Source organism: Sesamum indicum, linkage group LG10 (genome assembly GCF_026168435.1).
Source record: "Sesamum indicum cultivar Baizhima isolate 11 linkage group LG10, ASM2616843v1, whole genome shotgun sequence".
Lineage (NCBI taxonomy): Eukaryota > Viridiplantae > Streptophyta > Magnoliopsida > Lamiales > Pedaliaceae > Sesamum > Sesamum indicum.
Window position 1 is genome coordinate 1,317,394 of NC_142666.1, and position 11,082 is coordinate 1,328,475.

General features: G+C 36.5%; 2 protein-coding genes and 1 non-coding gene across 13 annotated transcripts; 2 read left to right on the forward strand and 1 right to left on the reverse strand.

The window, feature by feature from the left end:
* Nucleotides 1-1,482: 1,482 nt before the first annotated feature.
* Nucleotides 1,483-4,746, reverse strand: DJ1C (Class I glutamine amidotransferase-like superfamily protein). Of its 2 annotated transcripts, none has more exons than XM_088885592.1 (8): nucleotides 4,465-4,746; nucleotides 4,012-4,212; nucleotides 3,633-3,782; nucleotides 3,351-3,530; nucleotides 3,033-3,110; nucleotides 2,753-2,956; nucleotides 2,449-2,586; nucleotides 1,483-2,370 (listed from the first exon to the last, which is right to left on the reverse strand). In XM_088885592.1, the coding sequence occupies exons 1-8, from the start codon at nucleotides 4,693-4,695 to the stop codon at nucleotides 2,164-2,166; spliced, it is 1,389 nt and encodes a 462-aa protein (XP_088741718.1). In that variant the 5' UTR covers nucleotides 4,696-4,746; the 3' UTR covers nucleotides 1,483-2,163. The 2 variants fall into 2 exon arrangements, with proteins under 2 accessions (XP_088741718.1, XP_088741719.1); XM_088885593.1 differs by having other exon boundaries at nucleotides 2,753-2,953; nucleotides 4,465-4,745.
* Nucleotides 4,747-4,816: 70 nt separating this feature from the next.
* TRNAR-UCU (transfer RNA arginine (anticodon UCU)) lies at nucleotides 4,817-4,889 on the forward strand. The gene has a single exon. It is a non-coding gene; the product is annotated as a tRNA-Arg (tRNA).
* A 633-nt stretch (nucleotides 4,890-5,522) lies between these two features.
* On the forward strand, nucleotides 5,523-9,579 carry LOC105172715 (uncharacterized). 10 transcript variants are annotated; one of them, XM_020697315.2, is made up of 6 exons: nucleotides 5,523-5,783; nucleotides 6,578-8,292; nucleotides 8,543-8,573; nucleotides 8,615-8,769; nucleotides 8,846-8,915; nucleotides 9,059-9,579. In XM_020697315.2, exon 2 carries the CDS (start codon nucleotides 6,642-6,644, stop codon nucleotides 8,232-8,234), a length of 1,593 nt encoding a protein of 530 aa, XP_020552974.1. In that variant the 5' UTR covers nucleotides 5,523-5,783; nucleotides 6,578-6,641; the 3' UTR covers nucleotides 8,235-8,292; nucleotides 8,543-8,573; nucleotides 8,615-8,769; nucleotides 8,846-8,915; nucleotides 9,059-9,579. The 10 variants fall into 10 exon arrangements, with proteins under 10 accessions (XP_020552974.1, XP_088742259.1, XP_020552970.1 ...); XM_088886133.1 differs by having other exon boundaries at nucleotides 6,578-8,769; nucleotides 9,059-9,141; nucleotides 9,265-9,579; XM_020697311.2 differs by having other exon boundaries at nucleotides 6,578-8,573.
* Nucleotides 9,580-11,082: the final 1,503 nt, after the last annotated feature.

Below are 11,082 nucleotides of genomic sequence, written 5' to 3' on the forward strand. Positions count from 1 at the left end.
GATTCAAATTCACATATCCAAACATATCATACATATTTGTCTTAAATTTGAATTACTCCACCAAGGTTAGTATAAGGTCTATGATAAATAGGATTTAAGAATTTGAACAAATTTTGGATTGAGCTTATCTCAAAGCAAAATTTGAAAAAGAAAAGGGCTGAAATAGAAAGATCAACAATGGGTAAATATCAATGAAATGAATTGGAAAAAGTCGTAATATTTTACATCATAATAAATCAATGTTGGACTGCAAAATTTTATTTAATATCCAATACTAGTAAATAGTGGTTATTCGATGGAGACTACAAGTATGATTTTATAGAGCAAGGAACTTGGATCACACGAAATTGTTAGTATTTGAACAATTATAGAATCCACAAGACAGACAATTGCTATTTCGTTTTCTTTAGGCTAAATTATATCCACAGTCTATGAGTTTAAGTTTAATTGCGCGAGTGCCTTTTGTATTTTTCAAAATCGTAGGTATACATTTTTAGAATGTAATTGTAATTTATATAAATACCCCCTCAAGAAAACAAACTTGCGCAGAAATTCTTGAAGTTCATTACAGCAAAACCCCGTCAAGATGTATACTTGTAATTTTATAAGGTGATGTCTACAACAATTTTTCCCTAAAACCCCGATACAAATCCAAATCATTTGCATAAATGAGCAAGGCTTGATTTACTCATTCCAGCATACTCAAATTTTGCTGGCACAAATGCAAATAATGGGCTGAAAGGACGACAAGATAAATAGCCCAAATTTTGTTGTCCAGTTGATGAGGCAACACTGAAATCTAGGTCTAATACCAACAGTACCCTAGGTCCTCCGTCTCAGCCAACACGTCGACCACATTCTACACAGGGACACTGATGTCAACTGGATCCGACCAGTCAAAGATGCAGGTGACCAACATTCTAGATATGGCTAATCCAGTATATTCTGTTCTTGGTGGCATATCTTTCAGATGACGTGTACAACAAATAGGATAAACATTATGTCTAAAAGATAAACATCTTAAGAATTTCAGTAATATCTCAATCCTCCAGTTGATCCTAAATCTCTCGTAACCTACTCTTATAAATAGTGGTTCAAAAAAATCTACAAGTAATTAAATTCACACAGTAAGTTGCACATCTTCATCTAATCATGTCTTAATAATGATTGGAAAACGACGGGATGATTTTATGTTGGATTTTGATGGAAGAATTTGACATTATAAATTTGAAATTCTTAATAACAAAATTCTTTGAATTTATTTGGATAATTGTAAATTTGATGTATTTTAAATACTTTAATTCTAATTTTGAACTATATTTTATTGAATATTTATAAATTTTAAATTTTTTTTAACTGGAATCATTTGAAATCTTTTCTCGAAATTCAAATGCATCCACAGACAACTTTTTACAGTGAAAATTTTGGGATGATTACAGACCTGTCAAAACCTTAATCCATTATGTTGGAGGAGTTATAAAGTATTTAGATGATGATTTCAACTATAAAATGATGTAAAATAGGTAGTTACATCCATGTCATGTATATTATAAGGGACATTTTAGTAAAACACACCAAAAGATCCTTGATGCTTAATAGTATAGACTCTAATGCAATGGCCTATAATTCCTTGAAAAAAACAGAAAATCCATATCCAAACATGAGATCCACGGATCCAACTCATGGACTTGGGACAAAACCGAATCGATGCACCCGGCAGTTGGATGCTCCAATAGCAACTTCTCTGCACTTCAAAAAGCTTTGCTTTTCCTCGACTATATATTAATCACACGACATAGTAATGCACTCACCATGCCGTTGCCTCTGTTCAAACTGAAACTTTTTCTCCTCCTCAAGCAACATGCATATGTCTCCAAACAAGTTATAATCAACTCTTTAATAGCTGCACATTCAATCGAAATTTAACTCAACTATTGCGTGTGGCTTGGACTTGAGTGTTGCCTCCGGGCGAATGCAAAACCCTTTTTTTTCTTTTTTGGCAGAAAATGGAGTCTTCTTTTACCAAGATGGAACAATCACATTCTAGTAGCTCTGCTTATTTGCCATGTCAAATACATAACGTCTTCATCGCTTCAGTCTTGGGACAAAGACTTGTCAAACATGGGGGAATGTTGAACCCAAATGGGTGATGGTAACTGCCTATCACCGAGGATACTCAAAAACAAGACCTTCAGCCACACTCCTCGCTCTTGCTTGCCCGAAAAGTTTACTTACAATAGCAAGTGCAAAATCTGTTGCAGTAGCGAGTCCCTTGCCAGTGATGACTTTCCCATCGATAACTACCCGGGCAGTATTTACAGCACTGTTGAGCTTGTTAATGACAGAAGGATGAGCTGTGGCTCGCTTATCCTGTTTTAAGCAGGCAAAGGATTTAGTTTAAGTTCTTACTCCAGAAGCTAATGTCAATGTTGAGGTGACTAATCCTACCTTTAGCAATCCTTGTTTGTGTAGGATTGCAGGTGAAGAACAGATTGCACCCAACATTCTCCCAGCCGATTGTTGTTCTTTTAGCAACGTCTTCAGAATCTTGGACTTGTGCAGCCGCTCAGAGCCTAACGCCCCTCCCTTAAATTCATGAGCAAGCAACACTTAGGAGAATTAAGAGAGAAGCCCAGAACCAAACAACTGTATTTTTCGCATCACTATTTGCAAGGACGATAATACAAAAGCATAGGAGACTTATGCTTTTCCAACTTTCATCTAGTCAAAAGAGATAGTTTGGAAACCTTACCGGCAGGACAATTAGATCATAAACTGAATTGGCAGCATCACTAATCATCTTGTCTGCAATTATTTTTGTGCCACTCGATGCCAATATCTGCAACGATTTTTCCACTGAAGAAACTGTAACATTTGCTTTTGCACGCCGTAGGATATCTACAATGGTAACCACTTCAATTTCTTCAGAACCGTTGGCAACTGGAATGAGGACCTGCTATGTTTGCCAGAACCAAAACTTTGAAAATCTCCTAAGAGTGAAAGAAATGTTGGATAGAAAAACAAAAAACTACCTCAGGCGCATGCCCTAGGGACCATGAGACTTCATCAAATTCTTCTTTCCTAGAATTGTCATCAACAATATTTAGCAGCTGTACAAATGAAAAAGACAAACAGTTATCTCAAGCTGGTTGTGCATAAGGTAAGCAAATTACGGAAGATAAAGCAATCCAACCAAGATGAAAAAACGGCTTGTAATCTTGAGAGAACTAAATCTCCAGAAACCCTTCACCTAAGTTCTATGTGGTTACTGTTAAGGCTATATAGTTCTGAGGTGAAAGTTCTGTCTCTGTTAGCAATATCTCATTCAAAATGAATTTGCATTTTCTTACCATGGACTCACAGATTTCCTTGGCTACTGATTCGCCAAAGAGCTGTTCCACCAATGATACAGCAAATTGAAAAGAAGTACCAGGGCCTCGACTTGTTGTTAGCTCTCCCGAGACTTGTAAATTTGATTTGACAGCCCAGAAAGTCGAGAGCTTGTCCATAAATGCAGGGTGACAAGTCGTCTAACCAGAGAATTTATCAGGCCATTAGTCAATCCAATCATGCAAATACACAGATGCAAGAAAGTAAGTAGAAATTAGTTACATCAAACCAATTGGAATTACCTGTTTTCTCCTAAGTAGGCCCCAAGGCAAAAGAGTAACTGCTGGAGCAGCACAAATTGCAGCGTACAACCTCTTTGCATCAGCCTGTCTTTTCGTGATTTTCTGAAGAATTTCGCAGTCCCTTAATCGTGTAGAGCCCGGCATTCCTCCCTACTTACATACATATTGAGGAACGGAAAATAAACTAGAATGGCAATACCGTATAAATAACCAAATAGCCAAAATTAAAAGTTAATCTTCCATCCAAATTCAAGAAATCTGACCCCAAACATCAAATGAGTAACCAGTATCAAACAAATAAACATTCATACACAGAGAAAAAGGCAATTGAAAAGCTGCTTCCATTGAAAATGTGGTTAGAGCAGAGTTCAAAACTAACCGGCAGCGCAACAAGATCAAAATTTTCATCAGAACAAGCAGAGATAAATGCGTCAGCCACCAGCCTGGTACCTCCAGAGGCCTCAACCTCCAGCTGCTCCTCCACGGAAGCTACTGTCACATTAGCTCCTGCTCGCCGCAAAACAACAATCATAATCACAGCCTCCATCTCCTCTGTCCCGAACCCAATTGGGACCAGAACCTGAAAAAATGGAAAACCCAATTACATATTAAAGAAGATTCACTAATAGTAATCATAAACCCCTTCAAAACCCAAAAGCAGAAATCTTCAAAATCTTAAGAACCCCCTCAGTGATTACAACGGAGAGAAAAGAACGGCGCAAACTACAAAACCCATTAGTTAAAAAGAAGATAAAGCCCCATAAACTTCCCAGCAGAACTCTACAAAATCTTGAAAACCACTGGGAAAAAATTGTGAACCAAAAAAGAGTACCTTTTTCTGAGGAAGGGAAGACGAGGGGGGTGTAGTGGGAGTGAGTATCGGAATTGGCGAGACATTGTTGGTGGGTTTTGCAGAGCGTCGTTTAAGAGTTGGCTTCGTCTGTGTTTTACAGTTTTGGATTGCTCCGGCGACTGCTAAAGTTGAGAAACGGAAAATTGCAGGAATGGCCGGCGGAGTCTTGGAAGCGGGTACTTGAAAGAGGGGTGAGAGAGTCTTCATCATATTTCTTCTTACTCACTTTTTGATACAAGTCCGGTTATCTGGAGATGCTAACAGCAACTGTGTTGCAATGGCGTCTTGTGTTTCATAGAATTCCAATATCGTGTCTCTCAAAGCAGCGCTAGCGCCCGTGGCCTAATGGATAAGGCGTCTGACTTCTAATCAGGCGATTGTGGGTTCGAGTCCCACCGGGCGTGGGATTTTGTCCCTTTTTCTGAGCAGTGACCGTCAACCAATAGTTTGTTATTAGTATTTCCTGGGCACTGCACTAATGACGTGACTGTTTAAATCAACGATGTTTGTGATGGAGTAATTGAAAGTGTACGTAGTTATACCATTACCATCAATTTACTATTCTATTACGATTGTTTCATCCAATTTCACTCACACATGTGAACCTATTCCCAACATAACTTTCTTAAATTAATAATTATTCATACGGTCAACTCTGCTTTTGAGTTTCATATTAAAATTGTATTAACTTAAAAAATTACAATTAAGTGTATAAATGTAATAATGTATATTTTTTTGTACAATTGTAAAAATTACAATGAAATATATAATTATTCTTGACAACTCGATAGCAGATCATCTGATTGTGTAGGAAGAATTTCTTTGTTGGGATTGTTGCATTACACGCGTTTGCGTCCAATCATATCGTTGCGAATACGTGATATTTGATTTCGACCAGGGCGCGAAGTCGTGATCACGACTTGGACTTTCATTTATTTTATTTTTTTAATCTAGTCGTGATTTTATTATTAATATATTTAAAAAAAAACTGTATTAATACAATCTTCTCATACAAATAATTACCATTTCACCTTTTCTTCTGAAATTATTTCAATTTTGTCTTTCATCTCCCAATTTCACACGTCTTTCTGCGCCGCGTCCTTCTGTCCATCGCCACCCTCTCTCCCATTTGTTTTCCAGTCTTTCTTGCATCAGATTGAATCAGAACCATGGCTGTGATGTAATCCAGGCTCCACGAACTGTTCCTAGTATTAATTCTTTTATTTCTCCAGCTGTTTTTTGGTTTAAAATTCTCAGTACTTAAAGACCCCAAAACCAGAAGTGCCTTTCCTCTTCAGGCAAGTAATTCTCCTTCAAGGTTTCATTTATATGCACAGATATCCATGAGGGTTTTCTGAATTTGAGATGGGTTTTAAAGAAAAATTAGATCTTTTAATTGGTTTGTGGGTTTGGATTTTATTTTCAAGAATAGAGGTATATCTTGATTGTTGTCAATAGTCTTCTTGTTTTCATTGTTTTGTTGATCTTTCTTAGGTTTAGTGGTACAGGGCGATCTCTGAGTACCTTTCTTGAATTTTCTTTTCCCTAATTGTTTTTGAACTTTGGACTCATAAAAATGCATTTTAACATGTGGAGTGACGATGTGATCCTGTTCCGTAGTCATATGACCTCATCTGCGCATTTATTCAATTTTTGTTGGAATTTTAAATGGTGGTGCTAATGTTTGTTTCATCAATTTAGAGAATCCAATTTGAATCCTTTTGTGAGTTTTTGTATGGAAAAGGGGTTGTTTCCAATTGAACTCTTCTGATTAAGGAAGTGTTGGTGGCAAAATGCACTAGTCTAAATAGAAATGAATAACTAAATCTCAATATAAGAAGTGGTTTCGATGTGTTCGAGTGAGTACTTGTGGAGAAAATTGGTTGGAGAACTTCTAATCTTTGAGTTGAATGTAACCCATTATTGCATCCTGCGAGTATTTTACATTTGCCTCATCCTTATGTGTTTGATAAATTATTTTGTGGAGTCTGATTCTCTTGGTCGTCATTCTTTTATTATTTTTTTCAGTGGTTCTGTTCATTTTCAATGTAAAAATATCTGAATTCCTCCATTTGATCTTTCTAATCTATAGATATTCTCATCCCTGTTCGTAATATAAAGAAGGTAGAGGTCCTTTACAATTTAATAAATCACTGATGTCGGGCTCAAATACGTCATGTGCTTTAGCATTGCCATCAGAATATCCCGAACACAGTACAAAACAAATGGAAGTCTCAAACACAAATCCATCTCGGCCTCCTTTGCACCATATCTGGAGCTCCTCTCAGGGTCCTGTGGCCATTCTCTGGGACATTGAGAACTGTCCCGTGCCAAGTGATGTGCGGCCTGAGGATGTGGCTGGTAACATTAGGATGGCCTTACGGGTCCATCCTGTAATTGATGGAGCAGTAACAATGTTTTCTGCGTACGGAGATTTTAATGCCTTTCCCAGACGACTAAGAGAAGGTTGCCAGAGAACTGGTGTCAAACTCATAGATGTTCCCAATGGGCGGAAAGATGCAGCTGATAAGGCAATATTGGTTGATATGTTCCTTTTTGCTCTCGATAATCGTCCTCCATCATCCATCATGCTGATCTCAGGAGACGTTGATTTTGCTCCAGCCCTACACATTCTCGGTCAGCGAGGATACACTGTAATTCTTGTTATCCCTTCTGGGGTGGGAGTGTCATCGGCTCTAAGTAATGCGGGCAGGTTCGTTTGGGATTGGCCTAATGTTGCTCGTGGGGAAGGCTTTTTGTCCCCTGCTAAACCATTAATACCTTCTCGACCCTGTCCACCAGAGATTGCTGGGAATTTGATGGGATGTCAGATCAATGAGAATGTGGATGGCAAGAATGAAGAAGAATCAATAGTGTATAAAGGGATCTCAAGAACCTCTTACAATATGAGAGATTTTTCAATTTTATCGCATTCTCTATCCGAGCATAATAGTAGTTCAATGTTAATGCCCCCAAACCCTACATATTCCCGAGCACATAGCTTTCCATCTGGTCCCAACGAAGTTTCATCAGGAACTATTGCTTCTTGTGAGCAGAATGAGTTGACGTGGGTGCAGCCCGGAGATGTTAATGGTTTGAAGCTCCAACTTGTAAAGTTGCTTGAATTATTGGGCGGCAGTTTGTCTCTAATCCGTCTTCCGGCAGAATACCAAAAACTTTACGGGAGGCCTCTGTTTGTCTCGGAATATGGGGCAATTAAGCTTGTGAATCTCCTTAAGAAGATGGGTGATGCAATCACTCTCGACGGGAAAGGCCAAAGGAAGTTTGTCTCCCTATGTAACCCAAAAGTCGGACCAGTTGGCACTCCCGTAATTCTGGCTAGGAGGGATAAGAAAGAAAAGGCGTCTCAGGAAGATAACATTGATCCGACAGCTGGAGTTGGATCTTCAGACGAGTTCTCGGATGATGAAAGAATGGTTATTGCAGCGAGTGATGATAGGGAGGCGAGAGAGAAGTCTAATTTGGAGATGGTCGATTGTTCTCAAACTATTGACCAGAAACTGGATAAGTTTAAATATGAGCTACAAGAGATCATGGTGAGCTACTCTTGCCGCATTTTTCTTGGTGTTTTTGAGGCAATATACCAGCAAAGATACAAAAGACAACTGGATTATGTGAGCCTTGGAGTAAATCATCTGGAGGAGCTGCTAGAAAAGGTGAGAGATGTGGTGATGTTGGAAGAGGAACCCGTAAGTAAAAGAAAGTTTCTGGTTGCTGTTGGTGGCTAAAAAGAAAATTTCACATCCCAAAAATTCTTTCATCATAGGAAACATCAAGTCTTGCCTGGTAAACTCGCTTCTTCCTGTATCATAATCTACTTCTTTTCCTGTCTTCCTCTTGAAGTGTAATTACGGATGAGGAATTGCAACAAATTTTGCCTTCGCTCCAACTGAATTATGTTTATATTAAATTATCACCGGAACATTCGTGCAAAAGTACTGAACCCAGAATTCTGTTCATTTGCTTTTATGTTGGTTATATAATTGTAACGCAGGTCTGCAGTTTCTCTTTTACTTTTATACCAGCAAACATACAGGATCAATGATTGGAGCGTATTATGAATGAAGGTAGCAGCTTCCGAAAGATTAGGATGAATGATGTTCTTAAGGTAGCAGCTTCCGAAAGATTAGGATGAATGATGTTCTTAAGGTAGCAGCTTCCGAAAGATTAGGATGAATGATGTTCTTGGTGGAGAACGGCATTCAATTATGCGATATGTTTGGTCAGTTACCAAACCAACTCTGTCATTCTGAAGACGAGATGGTAATTGCTGTTGCAAGTAATTATTCTGCTTTGTTTGGTTAAGCTCTCTTCTCTTAAACTCCTATTATTGCTGCAGGCCACCAAGTGAGAATCTCGTGTCAAGGAAAGTCAGCTTGTAAATGATGATAATCCAACGGCATAAATGTGTGAGTTTATGCTAAACCGTTCATTATGCTAGCTTTTTATAACTGTGGCCATCTTATAGCAGCCTTGACAAGAATGGATTTCTTGAGTAGCAAAGAAAAATAAATCGTATTTCACTATTGAGAAGAATATTGTTCGTTTCCAGATCGGTGATGGAGTTCAATCGGTTCAACATCTTTTCAGTTGATCAAATTCAGATTTCTATTTCAGTGCATCGTCTGCTGTTGTGTAATGGCGCTCACTGCTTGGATTGAATTTTCTGTTCCGAATGTTATTGCATCTTCTATTCCATTTAGTATATATACGTCACGTGTACTATAGCAGTAATCAATTCGTGGAACTTGTTTTTAGCTCCTATCCATTTGTGGGATCGCTCGGGTATGGGACGAAGATGATAGAAGGGCCGTCTGCGGTTGCAATGAATCTCCTGCAGCTGCATTTTTGTATCAGTACATTCAACGTTGCTGGTGAATAACATAAATAGAATTCCTGCTCTGTTTATAGCAAAGCGTTCAAATTGGACTACTGATTCTACTGCTGCGCTTGACTGTCGGATAGTTTCCATCTCATCTCATTCGAGTAGGATAAGGATTTGTTTGATTATTTCCAGAACATTACATGTAATAATGATATTTTCTCTCTCAGCCGAAGTTATTTTGCTTGTTATATCGATTATTATCGTTACACTTTTATCTCATATTGAAAAAAAAATCTCATCTGAATCAAATTCATCTTATTAATTTTGTATTAATATGAATTACGAAAGCAAAATATACTGAAAATTGTTAAAAATACACGTATTTATTTTTAGTATTCTCTCTTGCCATATAATTTTGTTTTCAGATAGGATTTGTATTAGGGCAAATTACAGCTACTTTCTGGAGGTTTGGTATAATTGTGAATACTTCTTGTTGTTTGAAAAATTACAAATATTTTTCTCAAATAAAAAATAATTATATAGTCCTTAGATGGTGAGGTTAAAATTATCATTGTGCACTTGCTATTCTTTTTTTTTTTTAATAAAAGAAAACATTTGAAAGAAAATGTAAATTTGAGGGTGGGTAAAGTAATAATTGATTGAAAATATTAGTTTATAAAAATATTTTATAAAATTTTAAAAAATATATAAATTAGGATTTATAATCCAAATGCACGTTTTAGGCAATTTTTTCTAAGAATTGAATGAACACCTAATGGAATATGTTTGTTGGTACAAGGACGAAAGTTAAAATCAGTGAGATGTTCGTAATTTATCAAATAATAAGAAGATATTTGTAATTATGTTAAATTTCAGAAATAGTAATAGTAATTTGCCATTTTTATTAGATGGATTGAACATAAAAATACTAAAAAAAAAAAAAAAATGAATAACGAGAGCGAGAATGAACTCATATCAACAGTGTGACTTATATCTTATTGATATTATGTAAATAATATCTGATAATTTCAGATCCGATTCATATAAAAAGGCTTCAACATTGCAATTGAAGGTAGATAATAAGTCAAAATCAAATTTAGGAGCATAAAAGAATAGAACAGAGTCCCATGTTTTGAGCCGTGAAATGAAACTAAATACAAAGGAGGAAGAGTTTAGAATATTCTTACAATCTTTTTCGACTCATCATCACTATTTTTATGGGTTTAATGCAATTTATCCTCGTGTGATAATAAAAATGAGCAAATTACTTTCTTATAAAAAATAAATAGCAATTTACCGTTATGTGTTTTAAAAAACATAGAAAAATAAATTTCTATATATAAAAAAATATAAGAGAGTAAATTACTATTTTATTTTTTATAAAAAGACTGTTTGCTTATCTTCTATAATACATATTGATAAATTGCAATTTACCCCTATTTTTATACTTAGCGCATCAATTCATATTCGGGTCCATGATGCTTGATGCTTTAATAATGTTGTAAGAATACACAAAGCAGAGTTAGATGTTGTCCTGTCCTGTCCTGTCCTGTCTTCACAACCAATGCAACCCACCACTTTTATTATTTGCCAAATAGGGGTTGAGAGTTTGGTTCAATTTTTTAAAATTTAATTATGATCATAAGAGTGTTTTGGTAATTTTAATTTAAAGTTACATTTGATAGACTGTAAATGATGACCAAAAGTTATAAATAAATAAAAAATGACATAAATGGACCACCTAAGATTAG